General features: G+C 41.4%; 1 protein-coding gene across 10 annotated transcripts in view; it reads left to right on the plus strand.

Moving 5' to 3' along the window:
- Positions 1-24,491, plus strand: part of DAB1 (DAB adaptor protein 1) — a 409,578-nt gene that overhangs the window by 337,897 nt on the left and 47,190 nt on the right. For all 10 annotated transcript variants that reach the window (XM_058421723.1, XM_058421724.1, XM_040072732.2 and 7 more), the window contains 2 exons: positions 13,893-14,032; positions 16,262-16,360. In XM_058421723.1, the coding sequence (XP_058277706.1) occupies positions 13,893-14,032; positions 16,262-16,360 (239 nt within the window). The remainder of the gene's footprint in view (positions 1-13,892; positions 14,033-16,261; positions 16,361-24,491) is intronic.

Below are 24,491 nucleotides of genomic sequence, written 5' to 3' on the forward strand. Positions count from 1 at the left end.
GCTCAAGGGCGGTGACTAGCTTCTTAAAATGGTCCCCAGAAACACATATTTTCACTTAAAAGCTTACGAAAGGAGCTGCATGGTTGGTGCATTTCATCCTCTCACGGTTATTTCAGCTGCAGCCTTTCGGGTGTATCAAGGCCACCTGATGGTTTGGTCATGCACACCAGTGACCACCAAAAGCTTTAAACTCTCTCTGCCGTTCAGAGAAAACCTTCCAAACTGATGAAACGCGAAGCCATTCCTTCCATTCCATCCTGGAAGTGAAGAATCTTAGAGATAGACACACATGAGCTGTTTGCAGGTGACTGGGGAGGAGAATCTGAGCGTGGCCTCTGTGCCTTCTGCACCTCTCTGTGGGCATTGCTGAGTGCCATCTCTTCCAGTGCCATTTTCATTTTGCAGTGTGGTGCTGGAATGGCCTGAAATAAAACACAGTAAAAACGAGATTTAGGCTCATCATTTTTTGCCTCAGGAACGATGGTACTGTACAATTTCAGTTGTACCTGCTGGTGATATATTAAAAGATGAAGAGTAGGCTTAGGCAGCATTTAGTTGGGAAGGAAAGTTAAAAGATTTTGCTTCTGCCAAGCCTTTTTTAGGATATTTAATAGGGATATGGTGGGTAAAATACAGAATCTGACATGTGGGTGGTGATAAAGGCAAGGACTGGTAAAAGCAAGGGAAATCCACAGGTAGTCTGAATGCTGCAGCAAGGTCAGTGCAGTGAAGGAAATGAGATCCTGAAGACCTTTTCTTTGCTTGCAATAGTGCTGAAAACCTTGGAGTTGTTATTTGCTCTTGAATTTATGTGAACAGCTGGTCAGAGGTGGCCTTGGCTGGGTAATGAGGTGATTCCCAGAGGAGCTGTGGCTGCCCCATCCCTTGAAGTGTTCAAGGCTTTGTGGGACAGGGCTTGGAACAACCTGGGATAGCAGGAGATGGCAGATGGGTTGATTCCATGAATTTATGAATTCTTTCCGTCTCCCTGGTACTGCAGGAGTGTTGCCTGCAGCTTGGAGTCATTGCTACCTCTCCCTGGAAGGAGTTCGATCTTGTGGAGCATGTGGATAATGACATCCATTGTAAATCCATCTCCCTTTCCTCCTGGTAATCTCTTCATTTTTGCTGGAAAGACTCTTGTGCACTGAGGGACCAGGGAAGCCTGGTTTCTTTGGTTTTAATGTTGATCTAAGCTCCAAGGAAAGACAAGGCTCAAGTGTGGCCTCTCCTCAGCCCATCCATCCATAGGATGATTCTCTTCTATTGAACCAGTTGTTTTCCCCTGCCTGGTAAAGTGAAAAAATCATATAGATGAGACTTGACTGAAACTGGCCCGAAGGTTCACGTATTAATCCAGGGAAGAGCAGGTACAAGAAGGGAGTATGGGGGTTTCCATTGCTCTGCACTCTCCCACGTAACACCCAGGGAGTGTCTGGCTGTGTTCCTCTTGTTTCCTTGAGAAACCAGACTAAAAATAACAGCAAGTAGGGAATGAAAACAATTCTGTTACTACACAGTGCATTGCAAGGAAAAAAACCCAACATTCTCCACGTCTCTGGATTAGCAGAATGTTTGAAGCTGCGATAACCCAGTTGTTAACAACCATAATTTAGATGTGGGTTGTTTTTTGTTGTTTTTTTCCTTCACATAAATATGACTTATTTGAAGTACGTTGAATTAGAAAACTCATGAATAAATATTTTGACATAATCAGAATTATATGGCTAGAAATTGACCTACTTTGCATGACAGATGCTTGAGAATCCCCCAGCTAATAGCAGACTAACCTGGCATAGCAATGCCCGATCTTAAAATATTCTAAGCAGCATACAGACATTAAATTATTAGATTGTTGGGTTCTTTGCACGGAGATTAGACACAGTCAATTTTGTTTGTAAATGAATAAGTTATAGGCAAGTTATTGAGGAGGCACTGGGGTGCAGTCCAGAGAAGGATCCCTGCACTATTGGATCAGTTTTTTTTTACCGTGGTCTCAAAAAATCTGTTAGAAGTAGAAATAGCCAGCAAAGCTTGATGGTATCAGAGGCCAAATAATGAGAGTATTACACCAAATAGACAGGCCTTTTCAGAAGATAAGCACAACTGCAAGAGGAATAATAATGTTTTAAAAATCTGTAAGTATTTTGATGGTGTAAATAGAATCTACTTTTCCCCCTGCAGCTGTTCCTTATGCCAGTGTTGATTTCAGCAGACTGATTTTATCTTTCAGTTAATATGACAAGGATTTTCTACAGGTTAACAGAGAGCTCTGACCTTGGGAAAACATTCTTCTCAGTTTAGGTTTATATGGATTCTTTTAAAAAGTCATCTTCCTTTATTATTTTAACAAACACAGGTGATGAAACATTTTGGGTGCTTATTGCACAGAATAGAGTTTTCAAGCTTCATAAGTTTTTGTTGTTCATTTCTAGCACAAGTAATAATAGTGATTTTATTTGTAAAGTATCATGGTTTATATTTTTAGTGGGGGAAAAGTACCTTTTTTATGGCTCAGTTTCAGCAAGGATAACCCTCCTTTTATTTAATCCATGCAATGAAAAAAAATAACATATTCCATTTTAGTAGCCCTTTTATTCGCTTCCCGGTCGTTTTCTCTGTTTTCAAAGAATCTCTGCAGATGAAGTCAACTTTGTTCAGACTTTTTTCCTCAAGGTCTTCAGGGGAATGTTTTGCTCTCTTGTAATGAACCCTCGTTAGCACAAAGGCAGTAAAACCACGTGTATAATATTGGCAGATCTGTTCTCTTCCAAGCCTGAAGCAGGGCCAGGCTGAGACACAGCTCCTACCCTTTACTTTTATTTGCTCCAGCTGCTTAAAACTTCTTAGAATTAGGTTAAACTGTCCCTTTAGCACCCATATTTCTCCCAAAAAGGACGAAGTTCAGTGATCCTTGCGGTGCCCAGCTGCCAGACACAGCGTTGTGGGCTGCAAGCAGAGACACCTTCAGGTCCTGCTCATCTGGGGATGGAGCTCCTCCTTTCAGGGAGTGAAGGCATCCTTTTAAAAGAGAGTTGTGTTTGCAGGACACTGATTTGCGGCTGAATTTGGATTCTTTGGAAGCTTCACCAGACGGCAAGGGACAGAGGTGATTACTTGGGTTAGTCACAGTCACTGCTTTGGGAGCTTCTCTCTGGCTTGCAGTGTTTGGAGGAGGGTTTTTAGTGATTTCTTTCTGGTGTCCTTCAAGTGAAGAGCTCTGAAGCACTGCACTGCTCTGCAGGTGGCTCAGCAAATGTGTTAAAGTTTGTTAAAGTTCTGGCACTCCGGTATTTTGTCCTGCTTCTTCTCACATACCAGTAGGCTTTTCAGATTCAAACATGGTCACTTGGGTCCTTGTGCCCTTAGAACTCAAACCATCTACTCAATAGCTGAAAAAGACTCCAAGTTTTCCTGGCTGGGGGAAGTTTCCTTTCCTCTTACTTGACACAGTTAGCTGCTGGGGTTTGCTGGTTTGTTTTCATTGTATTTCATTACTTTCCCAAGAATTGACTCTCAGTTTCTGAAGCTCCAGCTCAAATACTTTGGCTCCTTGATGCCTGACCGGTTCCAGGAGCAGAGGAGTTCTCCTGATGTGCTGATCCTCCGTGGCTTTGCACACACCAGAGATGTGCAAACCCCAATTCCTTACCTCTGGAATTCGCTCTGGCACAGGGGTGTTTTACTTCTTGTCAGCAGTTTGCCCAAGGGTGACTGCCAGCAGTAGTCTTTTCATTCCTGCCTCCTGCTGCCACTTTGACAATAGGAACGGCAGCAGGAGGCAAAAATGAAAGGACCAGATTGAAAGAAGCACTTTGCCACTGTTGTAATTTTGAAATTGATGGCGTTTTTTAGCCCAGAGTCTCAGGAAAAAAGCTGCTTTCCTCTTTGCCTCCTATTGTTTTTCCAGCAGGGAGAGACATTCTCTGATGTTGCAGAGGCAGTGGGAAGCCAAAATGAAAATAATTTTCTTCCTGAAACATTGGATAACAAAATGTGAACAATTTCAGCAGGGAAAGAGTGGTTTGTTTTGTTTTGTTTTGTTTTTTGTTGAGTGCCATGTGGTGAATACTGGTATTTCCATTTGACTACAGAAAATAAATAGCAGCTGCTTTTCTTATTGAGTTAATGTGATCTTAGGATAATTTCTAAACACCTGTTTACTGTGGGGTTTTTTTTAGCCTGGCACTTTCATTCTTTTCCTTTTTCTCCATGAGAGTAGGTGTTGTAAGGTGGATGTATAGTTCACCTATGAGGCCACATGCTGCCTTTAATGCCATGCCCTTGGAGCCGGCTTTTTAAGGCAGAGATTTATAGGTCTGCACATTCCAGAGGTGTGTTTTACACCAATATTATCAGAACTGCTAATAATCCAGATATGATTTTTAGGGCCACTAATTCTGTAGGAGGAAAGATGAGGGTTCTGCAGTTGCACTGACATTTTGTGCTGGAGTCTTTGCTCAGTGGTGTCTGAAGTGATTCTGGGGTTTAAGTGACGTGGGAGATGGGGCTGGGAAGCTTTAATGTTTCAAGAGTGACCTTCAGCTTCTCTCCCAGAAGACCAAGTCCTGTGATTTTAGATGAGACTTTATTTGCACTGGGGAACAGAATCATGAAGGAGCACAAAGCGCAGCCCCCAGACCGTGCAGTTTGCAGATATCCCCAGCCTGATGTGGTGCACGTTCTGCAGAGCACTGACATCAGCCTTCAGCAGAATGAAGTTCTGCACTGACAAAGTGGATGGCTGGAATGAAGGAGGTGGCCCTGCCACCATCCACTGTGGTGCAAAGCCCCATTTCTGTGCCTGCACACAGGTGCAGGGGGGACCACAGCGGTGACAGGAGAGGTTGAAGTGTAAATCAATGAATGGCTTTGTCCTCCTGTTTTAGCTGTTACAGGCTGTTGCTCATGTCTTTGGGGACTTCAGTGGCTGTAATTAGTTATCTTGAATTGAAAGATTTTTTTTTTTCCTTTTATTGAACGTGTGAAAAATTTGGGAATGTTAATCAGCAGAGCGTAACCTTTTCTTAACTTGCTCTTTTTACAGTCCCAGAGAATTAACATTTATCTTAGGGCAGCACAGGAATCTGGTATTTGTATGGAGCAAACTGGTTCTCCACCCTTTCTCTTCCTTTATACATAAGAAAAACTAAACTGGTAGGCTCATCACCAGAATATATTTTGTAGGCTTTGAAGTGTAAAGTGTGAATCTGTGTGTCTCGACATGACTTTGGGACGCTGCGTGTAAACGCGTGCATGTCTGTGTCCTGGATTAGCGAAAGTCTAATTAAAATTGTTCTTGAAAACTCTATACTTAAAACCAGATATAGGGAGACACGGAAAAACAGCTTGTTTCTATTTTTGAGGAGTTCTGAGCTCTTAAAAGTTCTTGTAGGATTACAGAGGAATCAGGGAGAACCAGCAACTCTGCAGATCATGTTGCGTGTTCACATACCAAAATAATTAATTAGATGCTTAGCTGTAAATGATCAGTATTCCTTGTGTTGGCTGATTTTTCTTCTGCTTTAAGGGGCTTCTCAGTGCTGTGGTGGAGCTTGGAAGGAAAGGCAATTCTATCTGACTTTCTCTGCCCCAACAAGTTCAGATTTGGTTGGGAAATGACATGTTCTGGGGTTATTTAGCAGCCCCTTTGGGCTGGGCTCTCCTTGCTGCTTTGGCAGTAGTTTACAGAGATTTTTGGCAGCAGATGGTATCAGCTGAGTGCCCCATTGGGACTGTTGTGCTTGGACATGTGAGTGCAGCTGTAACAGGTCCTTTGGTTTTTAGACTACTTGGGCATTTACGATGCCCCATCCAAATGCAGGGCACATATTAATGCAAATTAAGGATCACTGTAACATCAGTTACCTTGTCTTAGCTGGTTTTAGCTCAGAAACAACTGATTTCATACTGACACCCAGGCAAGAGGGTAAGGAATGAAATAGCTAACGATCCTGTTTTCCCAAGGGCTTTATATACTTGACATTTTGATGTCTGTTTGATTTAAACATTTACCCAAGCTTTGAAACACTAGGTGAACAAAGATTGCTAAACTCTCTTCTGTCTCCTAAGAGGTGAGTCCACAAATACCTGTCTTTGTCCTTCCCCTCTGGTCGTCCAGAAAACATCATTTTAATTCTCTACCAGCAGCAAATGGACTGTCAAGTTTCCCTGGTTTCAGTTCTGGTCATTCCCTGGGGCTTGCTGGACAAGGTTAGTACCCCAAAATGAAGTTTTATTGCAGGGTCTTTCACTTTAAATCAATGTAGAGTTTGGAATTTCAGCTGCTTCTGCACACAGCCTGCAAAAGGCCCCTTTACAAAATGACTTTCAAAGATTTATGAGGACTTGCATGGTACGGAGGCTGAAAGGAAGTTTAATTACATTCAGCTTTTGGTCATTTCTGTGTCTGAAGATGTGCCCATGTTCTGTCATCTCAAAAACCATCTAAGTAAATAAAATTGATCAGTGAGCCTTCTGGCTAAAAGGAAAATGAGTGCTTTGTCATCTGCCCATGGAGCCTGGGTGCTCCATCACTGCCTTCTCCCGGGTGCTCGGCCCAGACTCTCCATCACTGAGATTTGTCCCAAGTTTTAATCAAACGTTATTTTAAACTGAGGCCTCCTCTGTAAGTAGCACAACCCTTCCCTTGACATGCTCGCATGGACTTCGTTGTGGTGTAAAGAAATCATTTAATCCATTTGGCTTTGGAGGTGGTAAAATTGTGCATCGTGTTCATCTCTCATCAAGTGTTAAGATAAAAACTTGGCAAGTGCAGTTGCTGTCACCTGCTACACAACATCTCTGCTTATAAAACTGATCAAGGACAGCAAATAATATGGGAACACCTTATTTCCTTACAGAGGAGACTTGGTTCTAGGAGCGGGGTTGTGTAGGTGCCTTCGAGTACAGTAATTTCAGGCTATTAATGCCAGAACCCATAAAATCTCTCAGTTTGAGGTTTTTTGAACAGCAGTGCTGAGCAATCGAGGATTACTGCTGAGATGATAGTCTGAATGATGATTGAGTCTTCCTGGAGAGCCTTTATCTGTGCTTAAAATTGGAGGTAATGTTTTTAAATTAAACTATAATAGAAGTTCATTGAGCCTTCGGAGTGGTTTCTGTGTCCCCTCTTTAACATGGTTTATCATTTTCTGTGGAAGTATTCTCAATCTTTTTGTTGAGGACAAATTGTTGCTGTCAAAATGAGGCATTAAAAGCACCCCAGAACAACACCTTGCAGACTTTTTCAGGAGATTTCCTATCAGTTGATGAAAGGATAAGTTTGCATTCAAGTTGCGCCCATTTACTGTAACCAAGCTTTTGTACTTAAATAGATAGAGGTGCTTATTCCTCACAAAACTTTAAAATGCTTTTTAGGGCGGTTTCCCCATCAACAGGTTGTATTTCAGTACATCAGTAGGTTTTTTCAACTGCTAGGGATTAGCCTTTATCACTGAAATAAAGTGTGAAATCCGAAGTATGTCTTCATTTAAAAGACAGCAGTGCTTGTCATGAGCAAATCGTGCTGTGACTGTGCTCTGGTCGCTTGAGATGTACTGATCTTGAAATTAAACCCTCAAGTATCTGTGCGTCTTAAAGAAAAAAAAAAAAAGTTTAAAATGCAAGAAATTTATTGAGAAACATTGGTAGAGGAAGAGAGTGCTAGTGCTGACACCAGAACTTAAATTTTGAGCACACAGACTGCTAGGTAGAATGTGGTTTCTTTTCTAAAATGTTACATTAAAAGAGGGAAAATATTTTATTTTTCTGTGGCAGATCTGTGGCTGCCCACAGGAGGGTTGGGCAGTCATGCTCCTGAAGACAGTGACGAATGACCCAGCAACTCTAAGTTTCCTAGTTCTGGGAGAAAATTTCAAAAAATTAGATTAACAGATGCCAGGAGAATCTGAGAACTTGGGGGGTTTCTCAGCTTTATAACCCCAAATAACCGTTCTGCACTGAACTTTTTTATGGTTATGAAGAAAGAGTTGCTGGGTTTGTGGTATCACGATCCATCCCTTTGTGTGATGGATCATTTTGAGCCCTCTGTGTTGCTCTTGAGGTTTTGTGAAGGCACTGAGGAAAATGTGCCATCAAGGAGAGTAATCAGACTTTATCTTCATGGTTCCTTTTACTTCCTGCTGTACTGAAATGTACATTTAATTGCATGTAAGTATTTTCTCTTTTACACCTGCTTATGAACTTAGGTGTTGGGTTTTTTTTCCTAGGGAAATCTGTGGTTGATTAAAATTGCTGTGAGTTTTCTTGGGATAATTGACACCAAATGAACCTGTGCATCGTGTGTGTATATGTGCAAATAGATAAGATTATGCATGTATATATATATATATGTGTGTGTGTGTGTGTTTAGGTGCATATATATGCACAGCTAATGGGAAATACCTTTCACTTAGCAATTAATTTAGGACTCTTCAGTCTGTGTGGCACCTTAGAGGTCATTCTGCACCACAGTGTTTTGTATTTTCCGCTGCGTTGATGCCATAAAAACCCATAAAAATGCTAATTGCCCCAGGAAGATGTAGGCTGTTTATAAGTGTGTATGGGATTGTTTTTCAGCCCTGTGATACAGAAGGAGGTGTTATTTCAGGTTTATAATTTGAATGTGTGCATAATTTGAGTAGATACAACTTTGACAGTTTATTAGTTAGAAAAGAAGGAGAAAAATAAAGACAGCGCTGTGTCGTTCTTCAGCGAATTGATTGCCAGGAGCATGTTATTGACTTTGGTGATAATATCATTATATATTTTACAGTCATAAAATCAAGAAATTCAGATTATGCCCCGAGGACTTCACACATTTAAATAAAGGATATAGCCATTTCCAGGGTTATTGGTTTAGATTAGCAGGTGCTACGAGGAATGCTGAGTGTGTTGTGAGCAGGACAGAAAGAGCAACAGTGCTCTCACTGCAGCAGGGCTTTGCTTTATTTTATTTTTTCTATTTATGAAATACACTCACTTACACATCCCCTGGGAGGATGAACAGTGTTTGCTCTAAACTTTGGCATATTAATGCAGCGTTAGCTTGGTGTTCTGTGGGGCTGAGAGCTGAAATCAAGTGTAATCCTTGGTTTATACCAAGAGGGAGGATAAATGCGGGAACACTTGCTGAAACACACCGTGCCTGGGAAGCAAACCTGGCGTGTGCTGCAGTGTCAGAGCCAGATAACCTGACACAAACACATCTCTCCCTCTCGGTGGCAAAGGCAGGGGATGGTGCAGCTTCCCAAGGAGCCCCAGTGCCTGCTGCTGGGTACAGCCCTGCAAGCACCTCTGGAATTCAGCTCGGGCTGCTCCGTCCTGGATCCTCAATAACTCCTCTCCCTCTTGGGCTGCTTGCCAGTCACTGCTTGGGACTGACTGGACTTGAGGCTCCTGGGTTGAGCACTTTGGGTTTGGGGCTGTCTCCAGCTTGCTTGAGGGGATCTCAGTTTAATTAAGGTATAGTGCCTCGAATAAAAATGATTGACTGCATTACAAACCTTGTTTATGACTTCTACAGTAGCTTTAGTGAGATGGATCAAGTACCTTAATGCTGATGATGCTGCTCAGCCTCTCTCCAGTTCAGATAGGAGCTTGGGAGCACATTGCATCACCCAGCTCTGGGGATTTATTGTTCTCTTAAAAGACTGTGAAGGTCCCAGTGCAATGTCACAGCTCCGCAGCAAAGGTCGTGTTTTCCTTCTCACGAAGAAGCAGGGGGTCCGGCTGGAGCACATATGGCTCTAGGGTGTGTGGTGACATCCACAAAAGCAGATAAAAATAAAATAATTACTCTTACATTTACATTTTAAGGGCCTCTGAGGATTATAAATCTATACACTGCAAATGAAACTTTCCCTGGATCAAGATCAGCACATTTTCTTTTAAAACTGAATTTTTTTTAGTGGATTTTTAGCTTCTGCATTTTTTCTCAGTTTGTGGCATGAGAGTCAAATTGATTTTAATTTTGATGATCTTGCTCCGTTTTGGTTTGTGAGTTGCTTGTGTTGAGTTGGGAACAAATTCCTGGGTTATTTCTTATTAAAATCCTTCTGCTTATGGAAAGCAAAATATGGAAGCATTTTAGAGCAAACCATTGGAAAGCACCCATTGATCTCGAATAGTTTTGATGCAGACATTTAATTTAGGGTTGTTTTAGAATTGTGTAAAGGTACTGGTCCTCTGAAAAAGAACTCTGTGGAGATTCCTCCCTGTGCAGGGGGCAAGTGAACAGGTAGAATGAAAATCAGCTGCTTCCCCAGAGTGATTTGGTGTCTGTGCTGTTCTGTAGTCAAGAACTGCTAAAACAAGATTTCAGGAAATGTATTGTGAAGAAAGGAGTGGTTGTCCTTAAACATGGGTTTCTAATTTTGCTACAGATTATGGCCTCAAAATGATTTCTGATCTCAAGCCTCAGTGTTCCATAAAACCTTCACAGGTGACTGTCCCTCTTTGAACCATGGTTACCTAACCCCAAGAGGTGGCTTCACAGTACTGAAATAAAACTCAGCTCTGGCAGGAAGTGCATCCCTGTATCCAGAATCATTTTCCTTCCCAAAGGGTGGGACCCATCCAGTGTGGTGGCAGGGATGGCTGGAAAGCCAGGCTTGATGGCAGAGCTCCACTGATAAAAGCAGAAGCTGTGAAGGAGCAAAGCTTGACTCTGCTTGTTACATGGAAGGAAAGATTCACTTCCCTGGGCGTGTTCCTGGCACGGGCACAGCTCTATGGTTTAGTGGCTTAATGTTATCACCCACCCTCCTCTGAAGCCTAGGAAGAATTACAGCCTCGTAATTCAGGCATCTCTTATTTATGCAGTTTCAAATACAGAAAGAACCTTGTTCGAGAACTGCCATTAAAAAATCCCACCCTTTTTTGTTTCAATGATGAGATGTTTATGACAGTCTGGACTATCTACTTTCCAAAGTGTCCAAGGTTCAAATGAAATATCACCCTCCCATAAATCTCACACACCTCATGGGTGCTTTAAAATCAGCTGCGCTGACAGCGTCACGTGGTAATTTCAACAAGCAGGTGGGGAGTTCTCAGCACCAGAATTAGGGAATATGGGTGAATTCAGATCCGAGGAGATGTGGGTGTGTGCTGAGGAATGGTGGCCTGCAGATGGCTGATCCACAATATAGGGCAGTGTGCGTGTGCACTCTGTGTGCTCTGCACGGGACATATGCTCTGGGGTTTCACGGATGAATTTGTAGTCTCCAGCAATTTGCAGCTTCCACCGCGGTTTCAAATATCTACATCGTTTTCAGGCTGATGATTTTTCCCAGTCATTTATCCCAAAAGCACTTCATCCTGCTTAATCTGGGTCATAATTGACGTGGGACTTGTGCCGAAGCAGACACGGCCGTAAGTTGTGTTTGAGTGGGCTGTTAATGGCAGGGATTTAGTTACGTGCAGTAAAACACAGCAGAGGTTGAAATAAGTATAAATGTTAAAATAACAGATGAATGCAGGGTCACAGTCACGATTTGGACCCAGAAAAGACTCTTGAACACTTGACATGCTCCTGCTGTCAGCTCACAGCTGCCTTTGGCTCTAACGAAGGCGTAAAGTTGGAAAATCTCGGGTAAAGAAGCTGTTGGAATTGGATGGTATTTATTGCAGATCAACAGGATGCCTTTGCAAGTATAAAAGACATATGGAAAAGTCCACTGTTATTGTTGTACTTTGTTGTGTCTCCAGATGTTTTCCCTCCTGCCTGGCTCCGGAGGCTTAAAGTGGGAAATGGTTTTTCATTGTTTCTAGCTGGTGGTGCCAACATCTGCCTTGACGTTTCCCTGGGGAATGATATTAGCACTGCTGAGAGTTTCTGATTCATCACTTGCATCTCATTTGCCTTTTTTTTTTTTTTTTTTTTTAAATACAAGACAGTGTAAGAGCATGAGGTTTCAGCCCTGCTCAGTTATTTTGAGGGGTGAGAAGAAATCAAGGGAAACACTTGGCTGGCTCCTGAACTATCACAGCAGGACTTACGAGTTGCCTTATTTTTAAAGGGCTACGAATGAGGCATTGAAACATTGCTCTGAGCTGATGTTTTTCATTGAAAGAAATAGTATTTGTGAGCTCAAACATACTTGAAGATCTCAAAATGCTTAAAATAACTGTTTTCTTTCTTAATATACACTTAATCCATCATTATTTCACAGTGCTTTGCTCTGAGTGAGGGGAAGGGAACCAAATGTATATCTTCATTTGGAAGTGTTCTTTGCTGGTCATATATGCTCATAATGGTATTTTAAAGACTTAATTCCATAGTTTAGAACCTAACTTGTTGATCAACTTGATAGGTGTGTAAATTAGCAAAGTTGGCCAAAATGTTGACTGGTACTGTAGGTGCTTTTACTAGAAATGCGAAACAAAATAGCATTTTTCACCCAAAGCTTCTGAACTTCTTCTTATCAATAAACAGCTGTACAGTATCAGATTATATTCATCTTGATATACTAATAAAATTTACTATATTAATGATAGTATTTTTTTTTAGTGCTGAAATCTGACCTTTTAAATAGGAGTGAGCTTAGGAGCAAGTTTGGGCCAGAATTCTCAAACATAGACTAAGACTAGTTTCTAACCTAGGATTCCTTTATATCAGACTTTTGTGGGTTTTGATCCATTCTCTTACATCAGTTGGAAGAATCTGTGACCAGAGCCCTTAGGTGGCAATAGTGTAAATCTCAGCAATATCTGTCCATGTTTAGGGAAGGTTTATTTTGAGAAATCTGTTGGGTCCAAGAGGCTGAGAACTGTGTAATATCTCACCGTTTTGCCTGTTTTCTTTGTGCTTTGGCTGTTGTTTGTTTGGTTGCAGTTATTTACAGCTCACTGCTGGGGTTATTTTTGAGATCCTAGCAAGAAATTCCACAGGCAGCTGCAAAATCTATGTTGAATCAATTTTAGGAAGACTGATTCCCTAACTAACATATTTCTTCCAGCTGAGACACAGTAAAAACTGTTCTGCAGATACTCAGGGAAGGGGAGGAAAGTTTTCCTGACAAAGATGTCTTTTTTGTGGGTTCATGTTGGTGTCATAGTCATGTGGTTCAGGTATTTTAGGTACATTGGTGTCATGGTTTAACCTCAGCATGGTGCAGACACTCACTCCCCTTTCCAGCAGGATGAGGGGAAGAGCATTGGAGAGAAAGTGAAAGAACATGTGGGTTGAGGTAAAAATAGTTTAAATGCTACTACTACCACCACTACTCCTTCTACTCCTTCTTCTACTACTATTATTGTAATGAAAATAAAATAGCAGAAAAAAGAAAGAACTAAAACCCAAGGATTTTTATTAAGAAACTTTTTTTTTTGCCTTTTTTTAAGCTTCTCAAGGTGAGCCAGCAAGAGCAGCCTTTGCCAGTTATGCTGTTTCTATGTATGTTTATGTGCAGGAAGAATAGAACCAGGAGTTTTAAAACATCAGTGTTCTATAGACAAACAATACAATTTGGTCTTTGGTTTTCCACCTTTCAAATGTTAATAGTGTAAATATTGCTTAGATGAGCCGTTTTGTAAGGAAATAGTAGCATGTTTCTACTAGAGTTTTGTCTGCACAACGTCAAATTCTCCTGTGTATTGGGATTAAAACAACTCATGCAGATCACAAGTTTTCAGATCCACGAGCTGTCTGTGATTCAGGTTTATCTCTTACTTCTGTAAACTTCATTTGTGTGCTGGAGATTCTGTATGGCAACGGTTCCACTGCGAATTCCTTTGGGGTAGCGGGGCCAAGAGGTTTTATTGAACGAGCATTCCCTCCTATTTCCATGGAAATGTTTGGAGTTAGACCCAATTTGCCACTTGGTTGTGTTCCCTCTCCTGTTTCCCTTTGCACTGCTGTAAACACCCTCGTGTCCGTGTTGTGTTTGCAGGTCAGGATCGCAGCGAAGCCACTTTGATAAAGAGGTTCAAAGGTGACGGTGTCCGGTACAAGGCCAAGCTGATTGGGATAGACGAGGTTTCTGCTGCCCGAGGGGACAAGTTATGCCAGGACTCCATGATGAAGCTCAAGGTGCAGTGAAACTTTTCAATGTTACGGTCAAACGGAGCAAATTTCAGCTTGATCCCGCGCTCATTCTCCTTTCATGACACTGAGCCTTAGCGTGGTTAATTATGTATTGAAATCAGTCAATTTTGCATGAACTCCTGCCTGGTATTGCTTATCCTGGTTTAATTTTAATACATTATCTCTGAGTTCTGTAGTTACTCTGTGATTGACACTGCTGCAATTTGTCCACAAATTACAAACAACCCACTGCAAATTGAATAATTTTATTATGCAAAAGGGGAAGTAAATGACTGTGGAGGAAAATGGGACATCAGAGCATTTTCTATGACATTTCTAATCAACTGCAGCACTGCCTCTGGCTGTTACCTCCTGTGAGTGACGGGTGTAGGCAGCCAGATTTAGGGGGAACTGGTGTCCTCAGTGGGAGGAGGATGTCTTGCACCAGCAATGGCAGGGCTGATGTGTTACAAAATCAGGCAGTGCACTGAGAGGATGTGGCATGAGAACGTAAAGAGGAGTCCTTGGAGTTTTGAGGATGAACTGAAGCCATGCCAAAGGCAGATTTGGGTGTAACGTTGGAGTGGAGACAATCTGAAATACCAGGGTGTTGAGGGTGGGCTCTCTGCACCTGACAGACATCCCTCTATGGCCCGGTCTCTCTCAGGGCATGAGAGTTCCTGTAGGAATCATTCTGTCCCTCACCTAGGGTGTGTGGAAGAGCTTGAGTCACAGGGAAGGAAGAAAGGAGAGGTTGTGTTTTCCTGGTGTGCACTACTGGCTGTTCACATCTCCCCTCTGCATTGCAGGGTTACAAACCAGGTCTAGCAGCAAACCCTCTGCTGCTTTTTCCCTTTTATTTCCCCCCCAGCCTTCTCCCCAGCCTAGAGAGCTGATGGATTTTCCATTGCTCTTTTTTTCCGGAGGAGAAATCACTAGGTGGTGTCTGGTGCACTACCAGCCTTCAGGGTTCCAGTCCATCCAGGAGGAATGAGTTACTCATTAGGGAAACAGCACGGGGTGACACTCAGCCTGTGGTTCAGCAACCTAAAATCAAGATGTGGGAGATGATTTACAAATCAGTTTTATGGCAGGCAAAAATTAATCCTCTCCAGAAGTTGCTCTGTTGGTGTGTCACATCTGCCACAATATTCCTACCTGATTTAAATGTGTGCTGGGTGTTTCTCATCATTTCATGGTTCCTGGCACGATGGGGAGAGTTGTCACTGTTCTGCTGCACAAACCTTTTTGTCTCTCTCCTCCATGAATCAATAGTTCCACATCTCCCAGGTGCCTAACAGCAGTTTGGACGTGGCAAGATTGATCTAAACAGTGCTGGGAAATGACTAAAACTGTTAAAGGAAGGGAGTGTTAGAAATTAATTTTTGAGAGCAGAGTGTTAATTTATGGACTCTGGAAACCCAGTGTCCCATAACATGAATTTGACCCTTAAAGTCTTGAGGTGGTTTTTGACATCAGATCCTTGTAATGGCAGCAATGAGGGTCTTAAAACCTAAGTTAGTTGTTCTTGAAACATTGGAATTGCAGAGAACCAGATAAAGTCTAAGTATTTTCATTTCATTTGGGAGCAGAACTGATTATATTTAATCTCAGTTCAGTGTTACTGGTCAGGGCAGGCTCCTGAGAAGGTGGAAACAGAAGTTACTGTTCTAATTCTGCTGTGGGAGAATAATGCATGAGATGGTATCAGCAAGTTTTCTTACAAGCTAAAAGTCCTGAAAAAAAAAAAATCAACCCTCAATACCAGTTTTTTACAGCACAGGTGTAGTTTGAATTTTGGAAGAATATTTTTCTTCTATAAAAACCTCAATTTGCTTACACTAGATCAGTGTGAAGTGAGCTAAATTCATTGGCATTTTCTCTCCTCTGCTGCTTGTTGGGTTGGGTTTTTTTATTATTATTTTAAAAATAAATAAATGGAACAGCTTGTAGCTGGGAAAAGTGTGCTAGAAATGACCTTCAGCTTCCATGAAAACAAATTTCATGGAGGATTAGCTACTGCCGGGGTTGGAAGTGGGAGCACATTTGAAATGCTCTCTGGGTAGCAAAAAGAGATGTGGTACCTTGAAAAAAGGGAGGACGCCAGAAGTGAGGAGGGGGCTGTTCCTGGAAAGCCCTTAAGTTTTCCTAGAAAAGTGGGGAATTGTCTACAAGCAAATCTGTGGCATCTGGGAGAGTCATGAAAACAACTAAAACTGGTGTTTGTTTCCACAGGGAATTGTTGCTGCGGCTCGGTCGAAAGGAGAGCATAAACAAAAAGTCTTCTTAACAGTTTCCTTTGGGGGAATCAAAATCTTTGATGAAAAGACAGGGGTAAGTAAAGTTGATCGTGTGCTGGGACAGAATTGAATCTTTCCCTGGTTCCTTTAGAAGCATTTCCTGGCTGGGCTGTGGAATTTCACTGGTGCAAACACACATGAAGCATCTCAGACATTTAATTATCAAAGGGTTATCATCCCTTGTACATCACTTGTAGAGCATAGCTTGTGTATTGTCAGTGGTAGAAAAATTACATTTTTTTTTATGAAATGAGAGGTAAAAGATACTGGAGGTATCTTTGAGGTTGTCTGTGTGAAGCAGCAACTTCCCCAGTAGCATCTGGTGGAGGAAGTTAGAGAGACTTTCATGCCTTACACAGTCTCTGCCACAGCAATACCGTGTTTGATTTTTTAAATTGCTCTAAAAGAAGAAACCTAAGCAAAACATTACACTACTTAGATATAAAGCAACAACACACAAACTGTTTTAATCATAATTAAGGAGATTTTTACAGCAGTTTGAGCTCTGCCTTGAATTTTAAAAAGCTCTTGATTTAATCTTTTGGAAGATTAACTATTTAACACGGTGCCAGAAATAAAACCCTACTGATGATAGATGAAATTATCTTTGCCAGTTAATTTATATTATTAGAAAATCAATGTCATTGAGCTCACTGATACATAATACGAGTAGTTAGCAATGAAAAGCTCATTTGGGATATGTTGTGTAAAGTATCCATGCAAAAGCTGCATTTCAGAGGGCTTTGCTGGGGTTACAGAAAATAGGAAATGTCGGAATTAGGGCTGTCAGTGCAAATTGCACCCCAGCCACAGTTGCTCTCCTAAGATGAAAGCCTTTTATTGGAGAAATAAAAAAGGGGAAGGAGAAAGTCTATTTCTTTCGCACTTGGCTCTGAATGTTTCTCAAACACCGCAATTTTTTGCCCAGAATAAAGAGGGGAAAAGGGGACGTGTTTTAGAAACAAAGGTGTGCTTTATTCCAGCTGCCTCTCCTGCAGCATCCTGCACACTCTCCTGTCTGCAGAAAGTGAGGTGGGGACACAGGAGCAGTCTCCCTCATTTCATAGCTCTGACATCCTATACTCTAAATCTGACATAACTATATCATCCTTATAGTGAAACTGTCACTCACCCACTGAGGCTTAGAATGAAACCCTTAAATCCACCTTGCAGATGTCTGCTCCTGAGCTGCCCGAGTGATGGACAGGACTATTGAGTTGTCCTTCTTGCAGCAGGGCTGTGACAGAGGGATGTGAGGAGCTTTTTCCCACATTGGTTTTTACGTGTCGTTGTCAAAACAGGAGAGTCGTGCTTCCCATGCCAAGGGTTTGGAGCAGAGGTGCATGAAATCCTCTGCCAGGCCTTCACAGCCACCATGCCTTGGGCTTTTTTCCCAGCTTGGGTCTCTCCCTGTCCCAGAGTTTCACACCCTTGTTCGTTCTCATCCAGCTTGTCTCTGCTTTGCCAGCCCGCAGTTGTCACCTCGTTCCCGTTCCTGCTGGAAAATCCCAAAAGCTGGCAAAACTAGGGCTTGTATGGTTGCTCAGCCCAGGTTTTTGGATGGGAAGAGACTCTAAAGGGCTGGAAAAAGATTGTGTTTCACTCACACTGATCTTCTGATTTCCATGTTAAACTTCCGAGTTTATAAAGTTTGTTTGCTTTTATGCAGCAGGGAAAAAAGCAGCCCTTGATAGGGAAGAGCTGGATAATCTTGCATTTGCTTTCTCCTCCTTTAACAACCCTCCCTGTCCTCCACAATGCTTTTTCCCTTAGTTATATATCCATGATTTTGGAATTCCCAAAAGGGTATTTTGGAAAGATTATTTACCTCTCTAGGTGACTTAGCTTTTACCCTTGTCTATTGCTGTCATATCTGCCCCTGTGCCAGTCTGATCTGATAGAAAAGAATAAAAACATTCAGAGGAAAAAAAAAAAAAAAAAAAAAGGTGGGCTTCTTCATGTTGAGTATCTTGTAGGCTGCCATTGGATTTTAATTTATCACAATAAAAAATCAATTTGTAGCTCAAAACCAGCAAATTTTTTTAAAAATTGGCAGTGTCATAGCTGACTTCATACAGATGATTTAGGGGAGTTGCTCCATAATTCGTTACAGATGAAGGGCTGTGGTTGGGTTGCTACAGAAAATGATAAGCAGATTTTTTTTTTCCTCTGCTTTATAGCTCTCCTTAATATGTTCCAGACATAATATTCATCAAAAAGTATTGATTTTAATAATGGTATTATTCCAGCCATCAGGAATTCTGCCCTTTGAGTAAATTTATCCATGAAGGAGATTGAGTTGAAGGTTGGAATATCATTTGGAAAAAAAAAATCTCATCAAGAAAAATACAAGAAGGATTTTGCTGTGAGTTTGCGCTGTAGATGCAGTACAGTATGGTTCATCTACAGCACTGAAATAGAAATAATAACAATCCTTTCTTAAAATCCATCATTCCATGCCAGGGATTACGCTGTAGAGGTCCCTTCATACCACTTTCCAAGTACTTGTCAGTGTATTTAGAACATGATAGCAAAAAATTGTATTTAACATGACTAACAGGATGTTCTCCTGTTGTGTATGTGCCAAAAATTGTCAATACACATGGGGTTTGACCTTAGTAATCTTATAAATGCACCTTTTTTTTTTAGCTGTCAGATGTTTTCCATCCATGCCATTTGCTTTCTCCAGATTATGTTTGCCAATTACCTGAAGGATATACATTTTCTTTTAGTTTTTACTGTAAAAAAAACCCTCCCATAATTATTGCTGCAACTGGACTTTCCCTACCCAACACCACTTGAAAGATTTCCTTGCTGCATATTATATGAAAATAATTTTTTTACCATTTATTCTGTCATATCCATCTTGGTTAGACCTCAATGCTGCAATATATTCTTAATTTATTTTACAGGAGCTCTTTTATATTTTCAAAAGCCTGATGGCAGAAAAACACAAACAGTTGCATCGCGTTGTTTAATTTTCTCCCTTTCGGGGTGGAATATGGTGATTGGCGGTTTGCTAAGAAAGCAACAAAAGCCATAACCACGCGTGTGGAAGGAAATGCAGATTTTGTGGAGGCCCATGGCTGTTGGTTTGCTGTTGCTGAGTGTTGTTTTGTTAATCACACACATCAGGCCATCTCCCTGTGATAGCTCAGCGATGCTTCATTAGACGTGCGTGACTAATCTGGGCTCTGTAAAGAGCCTGTAATTGTCTCATTGTTTATTTATGTGGCCATAAATCTCTGTTTACTTGCAGGTTCCTTTCCAAAAATGTATTTGAAACTAATAATTAAATCCTCTGAAACGCTTGGGAAAAGATTTCCTTCCACCTCCGTGCAGTGAGGTGTGCTTTTAAATTCTTGTTGTCTCTAATTGCAAGATGCTGTTGGCTTCAATGGCAAACCCCTGCACTGTGAAAAAAGAGATGAGATAAAAAAAGAAATTTACTATTTGGTTCTAAGCAATGAATTATTTCTGTTAAAGTAAAACTTTTGATGAGTTTGTGGGTGTGCAGATTGCCAGAATATGCTGTAAAATGTAACTCCCTGTGAGGTATTTTATAGCTAAGTTATTTATCTGGCTTCCTCCACTGGCCAAAAAGCAGGGTAAATCAGTGTCAGTGAATCTTGCTTGTTTATGAGAAATACCCTAAACAGATGGATTGTAACCCAGTTGATGAAGATCACAGTCATCTCACCAATTTTTTCCTATTTTGTAGTACCCTGAAAGTCAGTTTCATTTGCACTGTCTATTCTCTTTCAGAGGTGTTGACCCATATCCTTATTGAAATAAAGCTCTTGGGCCCAGTCTGTGGGATTGTAACATCTCTAGGAATACTCTGGTGGGATTTCAGTATTTATTTCATAGAAGGATTGCAGTGTGTTACTCATATTTCATGAATTTGATCTGTAGCCATTTTCTTCAGGCTGGCAGTGTGAATCCCAGGAAGGAAAACTGTGTGTATAACTACATATATTTCATGTTGACTGTTCTTGTTACCCATCAGTTCCTCCAACCTTCATTATCTTTGCTGAGGATTTTATTTTATTATCATTGAGGGTTTACTTGCCTGAAAAGATGTTATTCAGTTCCATATTCCATGTAAGGGGGACCAGACCTTATCTGTAGCATTCTATTAAAAAAAAAAATTAGTTTGTCTCCTCATGCTGGCCACAGAACTGGTGATTGTGCTTCTGCTTTAAATCTAAATTACATCCAAATAAATAATCCTGTTGTCCTCAGGTTGTTCTCTTTAACTAAGATCATGTTATGGCTGTGAAATGTTCCACCCAATGTTTTGGATGCCAACATCTTGCCCATCTTCCTGAACTTCTGAGCTCTCTGGACTTCACAGTGCGGATTTCTGAAGCTGCTTCTATAAAAGCATTTTCCAGCACATTCTGAGGCTTTATCAGGTTTGTGCTGATAACCCCTGGATTTGCTGCTCTTCCCTCTTCGATGTGAGTGATGGTGTTAATTATGCTGATAGATTGCTAACAGGACAGCTAAACTTGGCTGAAAGTAAATTTTAGCAAGATGAGAATTCTCGCTGTTGGCAAAAGAGGCCTCATTTAAAACGTACCAAAGGTGCTTCTTGACTTTGCTGGAAATCTGTTGGTTCTGGCATTCCTGACCAGAAATCGAGGTACGATCGTGGATCTGCAGTTATTCCTTGAAGCACATGTGCTGGAGCAGATGAAATGTCAAACTGTCAGAGTCTCTATCACTGAGCATCTCCAAGTCTTTAAAAATAGAAATAAAAGAAGGAATTAATTTCTTCCGCTCTCTACTCGCTCTGCAGTGAGCAGGAGAGTTGGGATGAGGAGTTCACTGAGGTTTTGTGTTTGCCAGAGGGGGTGGGATTGGCCAGGAGGATGCTGGTGGTCCCTGCTTGGGGCTCCCACAGGTGGATTTTGTCCCCTTCATGTCTTTGAAACTTCCCAAAGTTCCTGCTGGCCTCTTCCTCAGGTGCAGCCATCTGTGAGCGTCTTACCCAAGCAGCTGATTCCACACAGAGTCCTCTCACATGGTCTCCACGACTCTTGTCTCTGGATTTTACCTCTTTTCCTAGATCCTGTCCTGCAGTTTTCATCTGGGATTTCCTGCATGCTCTCTGTCCTTGATCTCTTTGTTTTTCCCTGCTGTGCTTTTTTGCCAGAATTATTTCATTTGCAAACATAAATTTGGTTATTGTGTCAAACCAAGTGATGCCAGCTCTGTCTTTTCTGTTCAAACTTGATCTGTCTCTTCTTGCATGTTTAGCCAACAGCTCAAGCTCAGTGAGGCTAAACCAGGCCTTTTAATCCCAACTCCCAGAGGTCTCTCTCTGACCTCCTTTTCAGAGAGCTGAGCACAATATCAGCATCATCTCTTATTCAGCCCTGTAAATTCAGCAGCCTGTTTGACCTGGTGATGTGTTTTGATTGCCACACCCAGGGTAACTGTGGATCTTGCAGAATTCTTCTCACCTGCTCTGAAATACAGCATTTGCTCTCACACTGAGAGTTAAAAACCAGTCCTGCCTCTCTCCATCTTGGGTCTCAATTGTTATCCCTTTCTTTGTCCTTGACAAATTTGACTTTTATTTTTGAAATCCATTGTGACTGCCAGGATTGCTGCCTCAGCTTATTCTTTTGATCATGTCACACTTCCCTTTGCATTCCTGGGCTGAATCTGCCTTCTCTCTTTTATCAGCCCATTGTTGAATTGGTTTTTTTCAGGCTCTTCATGGCTGCCTTTACTCTTCATCAGCTTTCGAGGAGTCAATCCGTAGTACCAACTTTCACCATTCATTTATTCAGTTTTCTTAATAAATGACTCCCAAATCCCTTCCTACCCTGCCCATCATCTTTTGGAGGAATTCTTTACACATATTCATGCAGTACTACCTTATTTTTCTTTAAAATACTCCCATGCTACAAACTTGTTGTAAACCTGATGATGCTGAGGAGCTACTGCATTCATGCATCTCAGAGATGTCCCAAGGGCCATCTGGACTTTAGCTCTCAAAGGCTGGAATTTAAATATAAACTTCCTAGGATTACCTTTTAATTCTTTCTTTCTTTATTTTTTAAATCAGCATTATCTATTTCTAGGAACTTCTTTTGTAAGAAATGTTTGGTCTTGGACCACGCTGAGGACTTCTAAGGGCTGCAGTGTAAAAAATATTACATAATAACAGTTAAGAGCAATAACTGTAAAACAACAAAGTCAAGTTTTGCACGTAGAGTTGAAGGTGGTGACATTTGGGGCCTTTTCTTTGTGCACTGTCCACAGCTTCTGCCTGCAGAAGATCCCTCTGGGCTGGCTGGGAGTCGTGCCCTGCTCCTTGACACTTTCCATCTTTCTGCTTGTAAACACGCCCAGTAAAACATGGCATTTACTGTTCTACATGCAATAAATGTGTCTAATTAGAATGTGGCAGAGGAGAGGACTTAAAAAAAATCTGCTTATGATTCTTAAAAGGTATTTATAGGCCCTGGTACTTCAGGAGGGAAACAATAACACATTTCATGGACATGTGGCAGCTAGCAAAGTGTAAATGTCAAAAGAACCTACTTCCTTAATTACATCCCTTATTGACTATTGTAATTCATTCATTATTGGCCTTCCCAACTGGGCCCTGGGCAGTTTGGATGGTTCACAGTGCGCCACAGGGATTTTTGATAGCCACAAGCTCATGGAGTTCCATTCTTTAGATGCCCAGTTTTCTGTTTGAGGGTTTTAAAAGCCTTAGGTATCATGGCAGTTTTGTTACTGTAGGAAAAAAGAACCCCAAAAGCGAAATGCGGGCAAGATTGTGCATATTGTGAAGTCTTGGGGGTCTAGTGGTTTGGTGTGAGGGCTGAAATTTCTCTTCCTGGAAAAGGGAAAAGCTCTGATCTAGAGCTGAGTCCAGCCTGCTTGTAGTCAGGATATGCAGAAATTGCCTTGTGAAAGTTCTGATCCTAATGGGCATGAAGATAAAATAAAGCTATCCCAGACACATTATCCAAACTGAAATAATTTGTGCGATTTTGTTGCAGATGTATTTTTTTTTCAGTGTGAAAAGGGTAAAAAGTTGATTGCTTTCAAAAAGGCAGAAAATGAGATTTTTTGAGTTTAGCGATCGTCTCATTTGGCCTCCTGTTGTTTAATCCAAGCACCCCAGGATTGAATTAAGAAAGGGAAGTGCTGTTTACATGCATTCTGGATTATGGCATGGAGAATGTCAGTATTATGTAGTTATAAAAGTGATTAATAACACTTACAAACAGTAAATATTAGGAATATTAATGTATTCCCAGTTACCATTTGACCTCCATTGCATATGGGGGTGGATACTCTGTCTACAGAACTGTTATAGTAAAAATTACTATGCCAACACTTCTAGTTTTTTACTAATTTCGATGTTTGGTGTGCTTAACCAGGATTTGGGGTGAATTTTGCTAAGAAGTTGAAAGTCAATATATTTGTTGTTGTGGATCCTGTTATATAGTGGAGCTGCTCAGCATCTCTCCCCTGTTGTCCCATGGCAGAAAACTCAAAATATACAGTTATTCTGGTTTTTTTTTTTTTTTTTTTTTTTTTTTGCCTGTACTCACTACCCTTTTGTGATCCAGATAAATAAATCTCCAGCAGAGCCACATTCCTTTTTCTCCAGCTGCAATTTTGTCTTATAAGAAGAGCGCCCAAAATACCGAGTTGCGTGCAAGTCCTGGTGTTTTTAAGCCAGGTTAATGCATCACACAGTAGAAGAAAATTTCAGGCCCATTTTCAGCACACCTGGTATTACAAAGGCTGGATTTCAGACTTCTTGAGAGAGGATTTAGGAAGAGAAGTGCTGACATAATAATAGCACAGGCTGCTGAGATGCTCTGAAACCTCCCTGGAGAGCAGTGGGGGACATTCAGCAGGTGCCAGAACAGAAAGTTGCATCCCCCTTTGAAATCCACTCTTTTTTTTTTTTTTTTTTCTCAGAGATAGCTGGGAAGCATTACACCCCAGGAGCGCTGGTGATTTTCCTTCCTATTCAGAGCATTTTTATCAGGTGGGCTGCTCTGCAATTTTGTTTGCCCTGGTAGGAGCCATGGTGCTGTTGCTGCTCCTGAATTCCTGTGCTGCCTCATGGGCTCTGCTGTGGTGGGGGCAGATGTCCTTCACTGTCGAGGGTAATGAGAGAG

The sequence above is a fragment of the Hirundo rustica genome, chromosome 9 (genome assembly GCF_015227805.2).
Source record: "Hirundo rustica isolate bHirRus1 chromosome 9, bHirRus1.pri.v3, whole genome shotgun sequence".
Classification (NCBI taxonomy): domain Eukaryota; kingdom Metazoa; phylum Chordata; class Aves; order Passeriformes; family Hirundinidae; genus Hirundo; species Hirundo rustica.